Below are 17,663 nucleotides of genomic sequence, written 5' to 3'. Positions count from 1 at the left end.
ACTAACAGCCTTATGTGACCTGATTACAGAGAGAATCTACATGTATAAGAGAATACAGCTCTCAGCTGGAAATATGAGGTGGAATCTTAAACCAACCTTATGATAATGTCCTGATATTTTCTTAGGATAGGAAATTTACATTTAATTCATGAATAAATATGTGGCAAACCATATTTAATTATGATCCTATGTATTTTTCTCTTTCAGGACATAGTATCAAAACATTTCAGGATCTACATTTTTCAGTGAGTGTTTAATTTCCAAATATTGCATCCATGAATGTATCACTAAATTTAAAGTGTCTATTCATTGAAATAATTTCCTAAAAGCACATGTAGAATAGACATAGAGTAACTACATGAAAAATAGTTTTCTAGACGAAAAAATCTAGAGGCCAACTCTTCTACTTTTTTTCATAGTCACATTTCTGGTTTATGGATATCTGCCTCCATATAGTTTTGAGAAGCATTAAATGACTGAGGGTCTCTTCCCAAAATAAGTAGGAAGATGTGCTGCTCCAACTATTCAAAAGAATTCTTCATAGAAAAAAAATCATAAACGATTCTAATAAGCTAATTGGAACTAAACATGTTTTGGAAAGAAGACCTTGGTGGAATTAATAATATGCCAATTTTTAAAGTTATATTGTGTTACACTAAGCAACCTTAGTTCTTTCCCTTTTTGCAAATCAATTCAAACAGGTGATGCAAATAAAATGAATGATGTAAAAATTTAAAAAATATATTTTTCATTTTTTAAAATATTTTTTATTGATTTCAGAGAGGAAGGGAGAGGGAGAGAAAGATAGAAACACCAGTGAGAGAGAATCATTACTTGGCTGCCTCTTGCACGCCCCCAACTGGGGATCGAGCCTGCAACCCAGATATGTACCCTTGACCGAAATGGAACCTGGGACCCTTCAATCCACAGGCCAACACTCTATCCACTGAGCCAAACCAGCTAGGGCTGGGCTCATGTTTTTATAGGACTTGAAAGAAATAACTGAGGCTCAGACCAGGAAATACATGAACCTGGATTCTCTAACCCTGATGTCTGATAGAGTAGTCTCTAGTCACATGTTGCTACTGGGAATTTGACATGTGGCTAGTCTAAACTGAAATATGCAGTAAGTGTATGTGGAAATTTAATATGATAAAATAACAAAATATTAATAATTTTTATATTTATTACATGTTGTGATAATATATTGAATATATCAGCTTAAATAAAATACATTATTAACATTAATTTTACCTTTTTGTTTTCCTTTCTTTAATGTAACTAGAAAATTTTAAATTACACATGTGGCTTGCATTAGTGACTCATTATATTTCCATTGAAAGACACTGTTCTATCTTAATGGGAAGAATGAACATTTCCCACTTTTGTTGTCTTGGGGATAACAAATTATGGGCTCAAAATAAAAAAAAAAATAAAAACACACACACAAAAAAAACCCTCTTCTGCCCTTGAGGAATTCAAAGTCTCATTTACTCCAAGACTTCTCGTTGATTCCCATGGAGCAAGGGGGACTGGCTCCTGCATGGAGTAAGCACCGGGTGATGCCTGAAAAGCTGCTAGACATTGGCTTTTCACTCACATTGGACCTACCTTATTTCATTTTTCTATATATAGGCATTTATAACTAAATTATTATCAAAGGTCATTAGAAGTTAGCTTGGATCCCAATGTATGACAAGGTGTGTGAAAGTAAAATAATCATCATTATCTTCTTAAAGGAAAAAGATAACCCATGGCACTTGTGTAATTGGTGCATCGACTGTGCATGAAATTCTAGAGTCAGGTCAACTGATAGGGGCTCCTGTGGTGACCAGTTTGTAGTAGGCTCCTTTCTGGGCCATCAGTTCTTTATGGGTCCCCTTCTCAATCACTGTCCCCTGTGACATGACAGCAATGATATTCGAGTTCTGGATGGTGGACAAACGGTGGGCAATGACAATGCAGGTCCGACCTTCTCTGGCTTTGTCCAGGGCAACCTGTACCGTCTGCAAAGAAAAGGTAGAAAGATGATGCAAAGGTACATGCTTGTTCCCAGGGCCACCATTGCAAGAGTTCTAATTCCACCTGAGTAACATCGCTACAGTCAGGGGTTAAACCCAAAGGCTTGACATAAAAGAAATAAATATTTGCTGAATATATTGCACCGATGGTTTGAATTGCAGTCCATAGGCTGAAAAATGTCAGTGAAGCTAGAACAGTGGTCGGCAAACTGCGGCTCTTGATCCACATGCGGCTCTTTGGCCCATTGAGTTTTTAGCAAAGGCCAGCTTAAGAGTACCCTAATTAAGTTAATAACAATGTACCTACCTATATAGTTTAAGTTTAAAAAATTTGGCTCTCGAAAGAAATTTCAATCATTGTACTGTTGATATTTGGCTCTGTTGACTAATGAGTTTGCCTACCACTGAGCTAGAATGAACCAAACTATGAGGTAATTTCAAAATACCTGATAGTGTAGTTTGCTAAAATGAAACCAAGGAAGCAAGGTAAGTTAGAAGTCATTGATCATTCCTGATTTTGTTCTTCACCGAGGATATTTTAGCTGTCAAATGGAATCCTAGTTTTTAAGGAGTTAATAAATAGTAAATTTCATAATGGTGTTTTGCTCAATTGCATCTCCTTTCATTCAAACTGCACAACAGATGCCACCTCTTACTTGGTGTTGTATGCTGCCTACCTGCTCTGCACAGAACTTTAGAACTATAAAAATGGCAATGCCCAACAAATGAAATGGATTATTTTACTTTACTTGATAAAGCTAATTACTGGCCTTTGAAAAAAAATGTCACCAAGTTTAGAGAATCTTAAAAACAATTTTTATTTTAAAGTTAAAATATTTTCTTAATTTGAAGCAACCCTATTTTAAATTACTCTAGTTCAGCGATTTTCAACCATTGAGTTGCATGAATCTTTTAAACATGCAATACCTGACTATGTAATCGGGGGCACTGACCTCTTTTCCCTTAGATTGTCAAATAAAAAATGACAACAGCCAACACAACAATAGCCATCCAGTGTGAATGAATCAAAATTACATCTATTTTTTATCAGATCGACAAAAAATGTATATATATTTTTTGGTGTGTCACAGAATTTTAGTAGCTAATGTGTGCCATGAGATGAAAAAAGTTGAAAATAACTGCTCTAGATTATTGTCCTTGGCTCCACAGAGTACTGGTAATTTCTACTATAAATGAATCAGAAAATTGAAAATAGTGCCATTTTAGAACAAATATTACAGGAAAAGACTCATTTATAATAACCTAAGACTTCAGAAAATCGATACATACCTTTTCACTTTCTGTGTCTAAGGCAGAAGTAGCTTCATCTAGTAGCAAGATTTTAGGATCTCTCACAATGGCCCGAGCAATAGCAATGCGTTGTTTCTCTCCCCGAGAGAGTTGAGACCCCTGGGACCCAACATTAGTTTCATATTTCTGGAAAAAGTATGATAAGTTTGAAAACCAGTAGCAGCCATTGCTCCTATGCTGTATGGGGCCCCCATCAATGATCCCTCTGGGAACTGAAACAATTTGTTGTTTTTTGAAATTGGAAATAGTGAATGGGTCCTTCTACATTGGATGTCAAATCCATTTAGAAATCTGCGACAAACATGGAGTTTGTGATCTTTTCCGCTGGGAAACCAGGGGCCCTTTTACACCCTTCTCTGCATTTCCTTTAGTTTTGTATTTGGATCTCTTTCTCCATGTCTGAGATTCCTCACTGCCTCAAGATTCCCTGATTTCCAAACTCCTCTGTGGAAGATCTAAGACAGAATAATCCTAGGAAAAGAGGGCCTTGTGAGAGATCTCCTAGTCAAGTCCCCTGTGGAGGAGGCATCATTCTAGCACACAAGCCTCGAAGTGAATCTCCATTTTGCTGCTACAAGCTCTGTGGCCATGAGAACATTATTTACTTTTCTTTGAGGAACAAACCAGTCTGAAAGATGTAGATGTTAATAACTAGTTCACATATTTGTTGTGAGTTTTAGATGAAATTATGAAGGAAAATTCCTAAGTACATTCCTGGCATGACTACATAAAAATAGTTAACACTGATGGACTATTTACTAGGCAATTGGTATTGTGCCGAATAACTATTCTAGTTAGATTATCATTTAACAATCACAAAAGTCATTTTCTCCCTATTTTACAGATTACAAAACTTAGGCACACACAGCTAAGAAAATTGTGTAAAAATAGATAAATAGCTGTGACAGTGAATTCTAAATCCAGGTGTGTCTGGCTTCTGAACTTTTGCCCTTGACCATTACTCTGCCTGCCTTCCACGATAGGTCTGCCTCTGCCTCCCTTGCCTCCTGACAAATGCTCAAACAAGCCTAGTGAGACTCATAATAACCTACTTTGTCCTACTTTCATCACTGGGAAAAAGTGCTCAGTGAAAGGTATTATAGACAAGTCTATCTGAGAAAGTGGCAATAAATTAACTCTAAGCCAGTGTCTTCCACAAAATGAGTAGGTGCTCAACAAATATTTGTGCAATAAATGAATCTTTCAATGGACACAAGTTTTGCCTTTAAGTCATGTTACAGCAAATAGTCATTTCCACATTAAGCTACAAGACAGAATGAGGTCAGAGCCCAAGACTTAGAAGCCTTTGTGAAAAAAGAAAGGAAAAAGCCCACCACAAAATTTATGAATGTAATCACTCACAAAGAAAAGCAATTTCCAAGTGGTATTTAAAAGAAAGAAGTGGAAAAAATTAAATGTAATATTTGGCTCCTAAAATCCAGTTTCCACGTCTTAATTTTCTTTGTGATCAATCACCAAGAGAGACTTGGTAGATGAAAAACTTCAGAGTCGATATTGAGCGAAGTTCACACGTGGCTCCGGAAGAGTGTGATACTCTAAGGCAGATGCACCTTACCCCACCAGCTGCACTGGTTCCTGGGAAACCATTCCAGCTGCAGTCTATGCTGCCAAGTAATGAAATTATGATGACAATAACAGCAGCAGCTTTCTTTTTGTGGCTATTATATATAGTCTTTCATTTTAATGCTATTTTTTACACTTTGCAGATGACTGAGTCTCAGACAAGATAAGTAATTGTCCCAAAGTTACACAGCTAGTAAGTGACAGAGCTTGGATTCAAACCAGTCTGCTTTAAATCTCAGGACTTTTTTTCACTCTGCTAGGCTGATGTTCAATGTGCTACTGCTTTATGTACTATAGCATCCTTTGTACCTGATAATATAATATTTTCCAAAAGTAAAAAGTAGTTGATGGACATTTATTTTGTTTAAAAGACTGAGGTGAACCCCAGGCACTGAGAAGTAAATGGTGTTGCCTTTGACTTTCTCCTTGAGCCCAAATCATAATACTCTGGTTATACCCTCTCCCCCCATCACCATCTCCCCTAGGGAATCACTCTGACGCAGTACTCACCTCTGGGAGTGACATGACGAAGTCATGCAGCTGAGCCTGCTTTGAAGCTTCTATGACTTTTTCCATGGGAATGTCTTTGGTGTTGTCCCCATACTTGATATTGTCTGTTATGCTACAGGCAAACAACACCGGTTCTTGGGAGACAATTCCAATGTTGGAACGGAGAAACTGGACATTCACCTTTTTGCTGTCATGCCCATCTATCATCTGCCAACAGAGGTAACAACCAGGGCATTAAGTTTTAGAATTCAGGCAGCAAGGAAAGTTTATATTGTAGAATTAATATTATGTAGGACATTTGCTATGCTTAAGAGACAACAATCCCTGGACTCTTAGAAATAAATTATATTGCCTTTGACCCTTGGAGGTGGTGTCTATCAGAATGGTGTCAAAGTTATAATCAGACTATGGTTTTGTTTGCTTCCCAAACTTTAGCTCTACAGGTGGTACAAATGAGAAAGTACTCAGGACAGTATTTAGTTGTTGTTTTTTTATGTTCTTATTGATTTTTAGAGAGAGAGGAAGGGAGAGGGATAGAGAGATAGAAACATTAATAAGAGATAAACATCATAGATTGGCTGCCTCCTGTACACCTCCTACTGGGATGGACCCCACAACCCAGGCATATGACCTGACCAGGAATTGAACCAGTGATCTCTTGGTTCATGGGTCGATGCTCAACCACTGAGCAAGACAGGCTAGTTTGTTTTTGTTTTTCTAATAAATCTTTATTGTTCAGATTATTAGTTGTTCCTCTTTTTTCCCCCCATAGCTCCCCTCCATCCGGTTCCCACCCCACCTTCTGCCCTTACCTCCCCCTCACTGTCCTCATCCATAGGTTTACGATTTTTGTCCAGTCTCTTCCCGCACCCCTCACCCCTTTTCCCTCCGAGAATTATCAGTCCACTCCCTTTCTATGTCCCTGATTCTATTATATTCACCAGTTTATTCTGTTCATCAGATTTTTTATTCACTTGATTTTTAGATTCACTTGTTGATAGATATGTATTTGTTGTTCATAATTTTTATCTTGACCTTTTTCTTCTTCTTCCTCTTCTTAAAGAATATCTTTCAGCATTTCATATAATACTGGTTTGGCAGTGATAAACTCCTTTAGCTTTTTCTTATCTGTGAAGCTCTTTATCTGACCTTCAATTCTGAATGATAGCTTTGCTGGGTAAAGTAATCTTGGTTGTAGGTTCTTGCTGTTCATCACTTTGAATATTTCTTGCCACTCCCTTCTGGCCTGCATAGTTTCTGTTGAGAAATCAGCTGACAATCATATGGGTACTCCCTTATAGGTAACTAACTGTTTTTCTCTTGCTGCTTTTAAGATTCTCTCTTTGTTTTTTGCTCTTGGCATTTCAATTATGATGTGTCTTGGTGTGGTCCTCTTTGGATTCCATTTGTTTGGGGTTCTGTGCGCTTCCTGGACTTGTAAGTCTATTTCTTTCACCAGGTAGGGGAAGTTTTCTGTTATTATTTCTTCAAATAGGTTTTCAATATCTTGCTCTCTCTCTTCTTCTGGCACCCCCATAATTTGGATGTTGGTATGCTTGAAGTTGTCCCAGAGGCTCCTTACACTATCTTCATATTTTTGGATTCTTTTTGCTTTTTGCTTTTCCGGTTGGGTGTTTTTTGCTTCTTCATATTTTAAATCTTTGACTTGATTCTTGCGATCCTCTAGTCTGCTGTTGGATCTCTTTATATTATTCTTTATTTCAGTCAGTGTATGCTTAATTTCTAGTTGGTCCTTTTTCATATCCTCAAGTGTATCACTAAATTTATTGGCCTTTTCTAGAAAATTCTTGAAAAACCTTATAACCATGGTTTTGAACTCTATATCCAGTAGTTTGCTTTCCTCCATTTCTGTCATTTGTGACCTGTTTCTTTGTCTCCACATTTTGGCTGCTTCCCTGTGTTGATAGAGTGGCTTTGTGTGCTAGGTGTCCTATAGGGCCCAGTGGCTCAGCCTCCCCAGTCACCTGAGGTGGACACTCTTAGTGCACCCCTTTGTGGGCTGTGTGCACAGTCTTGTTGTAGTTAAGCCTTAATTGTTGTTGGTATCACTGGGAGGAATTGACCTCCAGGCCAATTGGCTATGAGAATCAGCTGTGTCTATGATGGGAGAACTTCTGTGCTGGACACACCCTTATGGGGCAAGACTTGCTTCATTGGGGCTTTGGTGCTCACTGAGTCTGCCCCCCTGAGTGTGTCCCTTATGGATCTGAGGAGTTGTAATCTGGATGGTCCCACTCTGACCACTGGATACACTGACTCTTGGATCTCTAAGGAGGTGCTAATTTAGCCTCTGCCTGAGGCCATCCAGCAGGAGATACGGAGAGATCTGCAGATTCCTCTTCTTTGTTTGGGTTTTGGAAGTGCCCAGATGAGGCCCAGCTGTGAAGCAATGCAAGCTGCTGTGGGACCTTGGCCCTTCTTTTGGATGTTCTGGGTCTCTCTGACCCAGCTGCAGTTTGTTAGGTAATTTTATATTGCAAAGGGCCAGGCCATTCATATGCAAAAGCCTCTGAGCACAGCTTGGATGGGGTTTCAGGGAATTAACAGGGTGGAGCAAACAGCTATGGCTGATTCTCAGCCCTGCCCTAAGAGGCCCCCGGGTCTCAGTGTCCCTTGATAATCGCTGCAAGCACCTCTGAGAGAAAGCTGCCCTTATGTTCCGGCCCGATGCCAGACAGGCCAGTTTTCCCCGTATGAGTCTGGGTCCCCAAAGTCTCACCTGGAACTGGAGTTCAGAGCAGTCAGGAGCTTGTGTCTCCCTTCTGATTGAAAAAGACAACCGTGTCTTCAGTTGCCAGCCCTTTCCGCGCATGCGCCTCCATACCTCTGCACTTTACTTCCGCACCTCCTCTGTGTCTCAGTGTGCTTTTCTCTTTCCTTTTAGTTGTAGAATTTCCACTCAGCCAGCCTTCCTGTGGTTCTGGATGATGTCCATTTTGTCTTTTAGTTGTAGTTTTGAAGTGGTTGTGCGAGGCAGCAATTTCAAGTGTTTACCTATGCCGCCATCTTGGTTTCCTGTTTGTTTTTTTAAGGTCCCTTTATACTTTGGTGCAGGGAACCCTCCACAGGTTTAGCAGAACTGCTCAAATTTGAGACCCCATGGGTTATAAAATTGGACCACATAAGAATCAAACCTGTTTTCACGATCTTACTGACACCAGCCTCTGCATAACTGAGATAATAGACCCGAGTAAGAAAGGAATACATGTATTCACTTAGTCAACAAACATATATTGAATTCCCTACCACAGAGGCACTATGCTAAGCAGTCTTTTGCCTGCTATAGAAATAAAATATAATCTTTTTTTAAGGAATTCACCCCTTCGTTAGGCAGTTAAGTATAGGAACTCAAATATCTACCATTTGAGCTGGTTCACTTAAAAGCATTAACATACTACTGTAAAGTATTTGGCCTTTTGATTTCAGAAAAAGACTATGGTAAATGGTGTGAGCATATTATATTGTAGATAATATCTCAGCAATGAGAAAAGCAAACACTGTTAGAAAGAACATAAAGCATTCCTCAACAATTAGCCCTCTCTCATTTTCCTCTACTAATTTTCCATAGTTTGTATAGTCTGCAAAGCACAATTAATACTTAATTAAATACTGGAGCTGTTTGCTAATTGTTGCACATGTGCTAGTATTGTAAGCTCCTAGAAGACAGAGACATACTTCATGGTCCTTAATGTCTCCCACAGGGCCCAGTGCAATCCTGCACTCCATAGGTAGCCAATTAAATGTTGAAAAGGTTGAATGCTTGCATTCAGTAGCTTCCTTAAGAGCAAAGAGGATTTTCAAAATTGCATAAAAGGTGGTATTTTTTTCTACTTAAAAATGTTATGGAAACGTTTTATAATGATAACAAAATATATTGAGTCCACGAAATGCAAGGAATCATTTTGATTTCCTCATGGACATTGCTCTCTACCTGGGCCCAGAACGTTCACTGAGCACATTCAGAGAAATATACATAATATGTGTGTTTTTCTCAGCATTTCTCTTCATAAAATTATCTATGTTCATTGAAATGAAGATTAAACTATTCAGGGAAATAAAAAAGGTCTTTTTCAAAATATTAAGATGAAACAGTCAATCAAGTGTGGAGCAGAATAAAGCATTTTCAGACCCATGCCTCTGCCTCACATCTTAGAAAACTACTGTGGATATATTCCAATAAGTTAAGAGTGAAAAGCAAGAAAGAGGATGATATAGGGACTAGGAAATGATAGATTAATCTAAAAAAATATTGCAGGAAACTCAAGGTGAAAATTATTCAGCAGGTACAGGTTGTAATTAGCCAAGGCAGTGGCAGAAATGAGGGAAAGAAGCAGATCCCTCAGAATAGGTAGCAGCATAGAAACTCTGGAAGAACATAAAGACTTATAAAGGCAGGGAATACCAGAAAATGAAAGTCTCAGAAAAACCAGAAAGAAAATGTAATGCTAATAGACCTCACTACTTGACTAAGGGATAAACACTATTTATTTATATAATCAGAATAAAAGTTGTTCATTGATTTTCAACTTTAAGAATCAGCCTAGAATGAGAGCATGAAAGATAAGAAATTTTATAAACAGAATGTGAGCATTTTGTATTCTTGATCCTATAAAAGTATAGTTAATAGGACTTACAGGTTAAAGGACAAAGAGGTAAAAATAAAGGTAGAATTGCTAATATTCTCATCATAGAAAGGGAGAATTCCAGAGATGTTATCTATATGTGGTAAAAAAGAAACAGAAGTATATTAGTTAAATTTACAAATAGAGGAGCTTTTATATATCTATATTGTGAGGGGGTGGGTAAAAGGAGAAAGAGTGGTGAGGGCCAGCTAAATTTTCATCTCTTCAACAGAATCTAAATTTGTTAAATCACAAAACAGCAGCATAAGCATATTATTTAGAGGCATTGAGGTAATCATTGGCGATCTGAGAACATCAGTGGTCAAAATAGTTGCCTCTGAGCAGAGAAATGGGGGAGTGGTAGAAAGGGTAGAATAAAAACTTGTTTTTCATTACAAATCTTTCTTATTTCATTTTGTACTCCTCTGCATATATTCTTTGGAAAGAAAGAAAATAAAATAAATGGAGAGAAAAGAGAAAGAAATATTGTGGAAAATAAACAACAAAGCAAATCTGCCAATTTTTCAAATATTCTCATCAAAGCTTTATGGTGCATGACTACCATTTGAGTTCCTTATACTATTTAGACTTAAGCTTCTTAAACCAGGATTGTCTCAGATTTCTTCAAACCCCCGTTCTTGCTCATCTATCACCATGTCCCTTATCACCCCCACTTTTTTCCATTCCCAGTCATTAGTCTCCTGATTAGTCTGCACTTTCTGCTCCATTTACGGGTAAGTGAATGCTTCTGTTAAATACACTCATCTCCAGCTTTGCAGTGTGCCCGGTTTTCCTTGCCTAACTGGTCAGCAGGCCATCTGGAACTGGAAAGAATCCGATATTAGAAATTGTGAGGTAGAATCAGGTCAACCAGCAAATGACTGGTACTGGAAACTATCCACATGGGGGAAAGGCCAAGGCTAGTGCCTTAGAGTGAGTCTGGCAAGGCTCAATCTTGAAGACCACTTTCAGGGGTGGGAGATATTCTGCAGAAAGCAAAATCCCCTAAAGCATTTATTTGCATTGCTTACCACCTTCCCTTGATCAGGATCATAGAAACGCTCCAACAGCTGGACACTGGTGCTTTTGCCACATCCACTGCTTCCAACAAATGCCAGTGTTTGCCCTGGACTAACCGATATTGACAGCCCATTCAGAACTTGTACATCAGGTCGAGAGGGATATGTAAATTTACAGTCAACAAAGTCAATCTGCCCCTGGAAGTTGTCCTGTGGATAGGAAGATTGGGATTATAAATATACCTACTAGAATCTAGAATATGGAAAATGCACCTAAATCTGAGTTTTAAATCCCTGCTTAAGATACCTTCAGCACCATGCTGCCAAAGTGCAAAGCACAAAGACAGCTATTTAATGAATTCCCTATTCCAGCAGGTGCAGAATAAAGGGAGGCTTGAGCCATGAAGTTAAGGATATTTGAGCTCTTATTCCCATTCTAACCTAAGGGATTTCCTTGTCATCCATTACTTGACATCCTGGAAGAATGTCAAATGGAAAAGAATAGCTAGAATATATGATTACATCATAGAAGCCAGAAACTGTCCAAACCCTCTAGCTCTGTTTCCCCAAAGATTTCAAATAATAGCATTACACTTGAAATGACTTAGAAAGTGACCTAAGCCCTGTACTGCAAACGTGAACACCTTCAGTTGCACTATCTGAATTATGAATTCTAGAAATGGATAGATATATAATAGATCACACAGAGACTTTACTTTTATTGGACTAAAAGAGAAACAGGTCATTTGATCAATGTAAAGAAATTTCTGAATTTAGTTTAGCTTTACTAGAGTTTAGATTTTGTGTTGCTCTCCTGAACATATTAGGATATTTAAAAATAAACAGAGAAGATTAAAAGCTACCTGTGGAGACTATAAATTAGAAGAGATATCTTGTTAAGATCAAATTAATTTTCTAGCCACCCATACAATAAGCTAAAACTTGAACACAGATAAACATGAATTACATCAATATCACTGGACAGGAAAAACTGGTTTTTCTACATTCCATACTAGAACATCAGCAGAAAACATGGTGTTTGGGTAGCTTCATTATTCTGGAACTAAGTGTGTTTTATAGTACACAGAATCTAGCATTCACTGGATCTTGTTGTCTTCTTCAAATGTTTGCTTTATAAATGATTTTTAATGCTAATTTACTTCATTTCCTTACATTTATTAATCTGTCTGTCCATTCTGAGTGCGTATGAATGAACCCATGTACTGCAGGAATTCAGAAGCTATGTGGTGGTGGTGTAAGATCAGCACCAATGGCTGTTCTTCACACACCCATAAGCACAACCCTCCTTTACTGCCCTCATATCCCCAACTCAGTACTCACCCATTTTACACCTGCACCACTGTATACATTGATCGGGGGTCGTCGGTCCAGCAGTTGGAAAAAGCGTGCCGCTGATATCTTAGCTTTGGCATAACTTGGGGTGTAAGAGTAGGCTTTTCCAAGAGCTGTGCCACTCAGTACAACTGAAGAGATCACCCTGCAATTGGACAGACACCCATGTAGAGAGGAATGTGGTGTGTTTGGTGTGATGGCCTGGAAGGCAGGAGTTTGGGGGTCTAGTCCTGGTTCTGTTAGCAAAGAACTGAGCAACCTTGGACAGGTCACTTTAGACGTGTCTGGGGAGTTGGGTTGGAGAGATTAGCAGTGTTCAAATTGTGTACTATGAAAAAAGGGTGAGGGGAGGATTAAACAAGAGAAGCTCAGACATCCAAACCCTGCTTCAACTACAATAGCTTCTTTTTTAAAATTGTGTTTGAGAAAAGAATTCTTTAAAAAAATAAAAATAAAGGGGGCAACAGATTGGTTTGATTTTTTTTTTACAATGCTAACATCTTTTGAACCTATCATAAGTGCATAAAAGAATGGTGATAAATGCATCAATCTGTACCAAGCATGCATATAATTCATGCTTCAGACAGTAAGAAAGATATAATTGCTTGTATCCTTTTATTTGGCCCAGCCTCTAACTATATTCAACATGTGTGTAATTAATGAGCAAATGAGTGGATGAATAAATGAAAGATGAACATGGTAAGAGATAGCTCTGTTGCTATATACACTATGATACGACGGGCACCCTAAAAAGTTGTCCCAGGCACAGAGGACCTGACTCAATAGTGGGGGCGGGGGCAGTGTCTTTATGTGTTTTATGGCTCAGTTCATAAGCAGGAACTGTCTTAGGCCAGACTTGCAAACCCAAACATCTCCAGGAGCCCAGTCCAAAGCTTAAAGCAATGAAAAGCAACTGGAATGAAATTGGAAGTGGTGGAAGGTGATCTAAAGAGAAGCCAGAAATTAGGAGCTTTCTACAGTCTCTGAGTTTTTACGTGTTGGCTAATAAATAACTCTTCAAAAATCTTATATAAACTAAATAAGTCAACAGTTTGTGATTCAGGACTTAAGTTAGTAAATGAGCAAAAATTTAGAAAAGAGACTTTCCTGGTTGGGGTCAGTGTAATGGGGCAAGAGGGAAAAAAATTCTTCTATATTGAATATCAAAGGCAAGAAGACAGAACTCATGACTTGGGAATGAGCCCAAAAGAACAGATTTCTATTAGGAGCACTTTCCTTAATGCTCTCCATTCCTTTCTCAGGCCATTTCCCCCCGCCCCACTTATGCCCTCCCACCCACCACACCACACCCATATACATGTCCCTTGGTGCCCTGACACCCTTAGGCTCTCTCCTCTGGAAATGTGACAAACTGGACTCAAAGTGAATCTCATAGCAGAGCAGGGTCCAGCTTTAAGAAAGGAACATGATTCCCCTCAACTGCCTTTTTCCATCTTTACCTAGAAAGAGTCAGCTGGAAACATGACCTTTTGGTAAGAAGTAAAGTTTAAATAAGGTAGTTCTCTGAACCATCCTATTCAAGGCCTCTAGATTTTCTCAGCATTAGCCAGACTGGTACATTATGAAAATGGTTCATTCATTCTATTTATATGTATGCACCCCTTTGCAATACAACTTTTTTACTCCTCTGTGACATTGTGATTTATAATGAGAAACATTTCACTTTTCCCAGTTCCTGACAGAGCACCTAAGCCCTTGAAATTTCCCATATATAAAGAGCAATCATGTTAGTGAAATAACTTTCGGAAAGGGATGTAACTTTCAGTCTCTTCCACCACATTTCACCTCCAGGGAAGGATACAGGATCGGAGGGTTCTGAGGGTGGTAAGGTGGGTGGCCTTGTAGGACCATGTTCTTCACGTGTGGGCTCTGATGCTATCTCCAGGCACATGGTGCCAGAATGAAGTTGAGTTGTAGGACTCTCGTGTCAGAAGTATTGTGTGATAGTAGGATGAGAATAAAGGAGAAACATATCAGATACTTTCATCAAAAGGTGGACTACAGTTCTCTAGTCTTTAAATATGGGCTTGGTTCTGTGACTTTCTTTGGCCAAAGATATATCCTATACAATAAAAGCCCAGCAACCAAACAGCAGAATGACCAGTCAACCAGTCACTATGCCATGCACTGACCACCAGGGGGCAGATGCTCAATGCAAGAGCTTCCTCCTGGTGGTCAGTGCGCTCCACAGTGGAAGCACCACTCGGCTGACCGGGATGAGCGGCGCTCCCACAGTGGGCCGATCTCCACAGGACATGCCCCCCACCAGTGCACAAATCCCGTGCACAGGGCCTCTAGTTAGAAAATAAGATGCATGCAGACTTGAAAAGTGCTTGCACATTGGGACTTGCTCTCTTTGGTGCACTCGGAACTCTGAGACCATAATGTGGAGAAAACAAGCTCACCTACTAGAGCGTCCCTGTGGAGACAGAAGCCCACTCAGAAGCTTGACTGAGTTGACCCAGTCCAGAAGAACCACCCCAAAAATCTACAGAATCTTGAAAATAATAAATCCCAGTTGTTTAAGACATCAAGTTTGGGATGGTTTTTAAGCAGCAAAAAGCTAACTTACAGAACCAGGCTATTCTTCCCAGAATATTGGTCTTTTATGACCTTGGCCTACAGTCCTCACCTGAACACATAGCTGAAATGGAGCCCCTCGTTGTAGATTAAGTAACCTCCATATCTGTAGGAAGCAGAATTAGCAACAAACACAATGCATTGGGAAAAACCAAAGCAGAATCCATAAACATTTGCTTTTCGAATGGCTGTCTTGAATGGCTTCACCAGCTCTCTCTCAAATGCTTCAATAAACTGCCTCTCCTTCCCAATTCCAGCAATAGTGCGGATATTACTCAGGGCTTCACTTGTAATCTGAAAAATGAAAGAGAGTCTTAGGAATAAAAGAGCAGAAATTGCTTTCGTGACATTTCAGCTGCTACATGGATTAGATATAGTGCAAATGGCAGAATCTGGTACAAATCGCAGACAAAGGCATCATCGGGGAACACAGCGAAGTTGCTGGAGATCAACTCAATAGGACTGCAAGACATTCTGCCAGCTGAACTCAAGTTCTACTTCATACTAACATAGCTGTGTTGCTTCCACTTGTGGAAGAGAGGAGATGGGAGATACACATGGTAATCCTTAAAAGCTTTTTATCTTCATCATTAATTCATTTAAAATGTCTATAATGGGTCTGGCAGGTGTGGCTCAGTGGTTGAGTGTCGACCTGTGAACCAAGAGGTCATGGTTCGATTCCCCGTCAGAGCACATGCCTGGGTTACAGGCTCGATCCCCAGTGGGGGGCATGCAGGAGGCAGCCGATTGATGATTCTCTCTCATCATTGATGTTTCTATCTCTCTCTCTCCCTCTCCCTTCCTCTCTGAAATCAATAAAAATATATATGATAAAAAAAGGTCTACAATGGTATCTTTAGTTCTTCTGAGACAAAAGGTTATTTAATAATATAAATTTAACATAGCTTCTATTTCCTTAAAAATTAATCTGACCAAATATTATTTAAGATAAATTAAGTGTAAAGTTTATCTTTTAGTTTATACTCTGACTTTGTTTCAATCTATGCTCAGGGTAAATAATCAGTTTCTGAATTAGGGTCCTGTCCTAACAAAGACACAACCATTGACATATAAAATCCTTTTGGCTTCTGCCTGCTCAGGCAGTGTTCACGTTCTCTCTTTTAAAAGAGACAAAACCTAGATTCTAGTAAATTTGTTTAAAGAGTAAGGGTGAGTATATGCATGATTTCTTATACTTAATAAATGTCCATGCTGCCATTCCCTCATTTGCCCCCTGATAACCAGATATTGATTAGAACATACTTTTAAAAGTGCATAACTAAGCTTGGCCAGTGTTGCTCAGTGGTTGAGCATCTATCCAGGAACCAGGAGGTCACAGTTGATTTCTGGTCAGGGCACATGCCCAGGTTGCAGGCTCAATCTCTGGTGGGGGGGCATGCAGGAGGCAGTCAATCAATGATGTTTCTCTCTCATTGATGTTTCTATCTCTATCCCTCTCCCTTCCTTTCTCTTTAAAAATCAATAAAAACATTTTTTTAAAAGTGCATAACAAAAACTTAATTGTATTTGAAATCTAAGTTGTACCTCATGGTTCTGTTTAGGAAAGACATTTGCCACAAGTCTAACAAGCACTAAAGTGTGAAAATTAAAAGTGTGTGCCATTAAAAAGATAACTCTTCTCCAAGAGCGCTGCATGACCTGGGGAAATCATTAAGATGAAAAAACTGAACAGACGGAAAGCTGAATTATCTGGTCTTGCAAATAAGAATACACCAGATTGGGATGTGGGAAAAATGACTATATTGAGAGGAAATTGAACATGTAACCAAATTGAACATGCCCCACTATCAGTCCACACCTACTCAAACCCTGTGTCAGAACTTGATTGTCACAGTCTCTGAGCAGAGGCACATATGAAAAGGGCTAGTGGGAGGTTGCTAACCATGAAAGTTGTAGGTGAACAGCTTCCTAAGTCTCTTTGTACTACACACTCATTCTTATAACAGTGACAGCCGTTCAGCCATAGTCAGTCTAAAAACCGGGTCCGTAAGGTTACCTGTCCCGCTGTCTCCAGAGCCTGCTTGTCTTGAGAGGCAAATCCTGTCAACATTTTGGTCTGTACGGCTCCCGATAAAGCCAGGAAAGGGAGGAAACACACTATGACCAAGCTTAACTTCCAGCTACAGAAGAAGGCAATGATCATGGCCACAGTGATGTTAGTGAGGGAATTGACCATCATCCCAATTTGAGAGCCAGCAGCCTGCAAACCAAAAGGAATCAAGCAAGCTCAGACGTGCAGTCTCTTTTACCAAATACCATCATGTGATGAGGCTATTTTATTCCAAAAAGATCATTTTTTAAAAATTATTATGATAAAAATATATAGCATCATGTTTATTATTTTACCCATTCATAAGTGTACAATTCAATGGCATTAAATACATTCACATTGTTGTGTAACCATCACCATCATCTATACCCAAAACCTTTCATCATCCCCAACAAAAATTCTGTGCCCATTAAATAATAGCCCCCATTTCTGCCTCTCCCAAACCCCTGATAACCTCTATTCTATTTTCTGTCTTTATGAATTTGCTTTTCTAGGTACCATATATAAGTGAAATTATACAATATCTTTCTGTGTCTACCTTATTTGACTA

At 39.0% G+C, this 17,663-nt stretch overlaps 1 protein-coding gene across 1 annotated transcript in view; it reads right to left on the bottom strand.

The window, feature by feature from the left end:
* Positions 1-935: 935 nt before the first annotated feature.
* The window catches only part of ABCB11 (ATP binding cassette subfamily B member 11), a 79,006-nt gene continuing 62,278 nt past the window's right edge, over positions 936-17,663 (bottom strand). The window contains exons 21-27 of the mRNA XM_079781807.1: positions 17,060-17,263; positions 15,095-15,336; positions 12,430-12,586; positions 11,101-11,298; positions 5,427-5,633; positions 3,312-3,458; positions 936-2,006 (exon numbers count right to left, since the gene is read on the bottom strand). Of these exons, the coding sequence (XP_079637933.1) occupies positions 1,806-2,006; positions 3,312-3,458; positions 5,427-5,633; positions 11,101-11,298; positions 12,430-12,586; positions 15,095-15,336; positions 17,060-17,263 (1,356 nt within the window). The 3' untranslated portion in view covers positions 936-1,805. The remainder of the gene's footprint in view (positions 2,007-3,311; positions 3,459-5,426; positions 5,634-11,100; positions 11,299-12,429; positions 12,587-15,094; positions 15,337-17,059; positions 17,264-17,663) is intronic.

Source organism: Cnephaeus nilssonii (assembly GCF_951640355.1).
Source record: "Cnephaeus nilssonii genome assembly, chromosome: 10".
Lineage (NCBI taxonomy): Eukaryota > Metazoa > Chordata > Mammalia > Chiroptera > Vespertilionidae > Cnephaeus > Cnephaeus nilssonii.
This window is presented reverse-complemented; position numbering and strand designations above follow the sequence as displayed.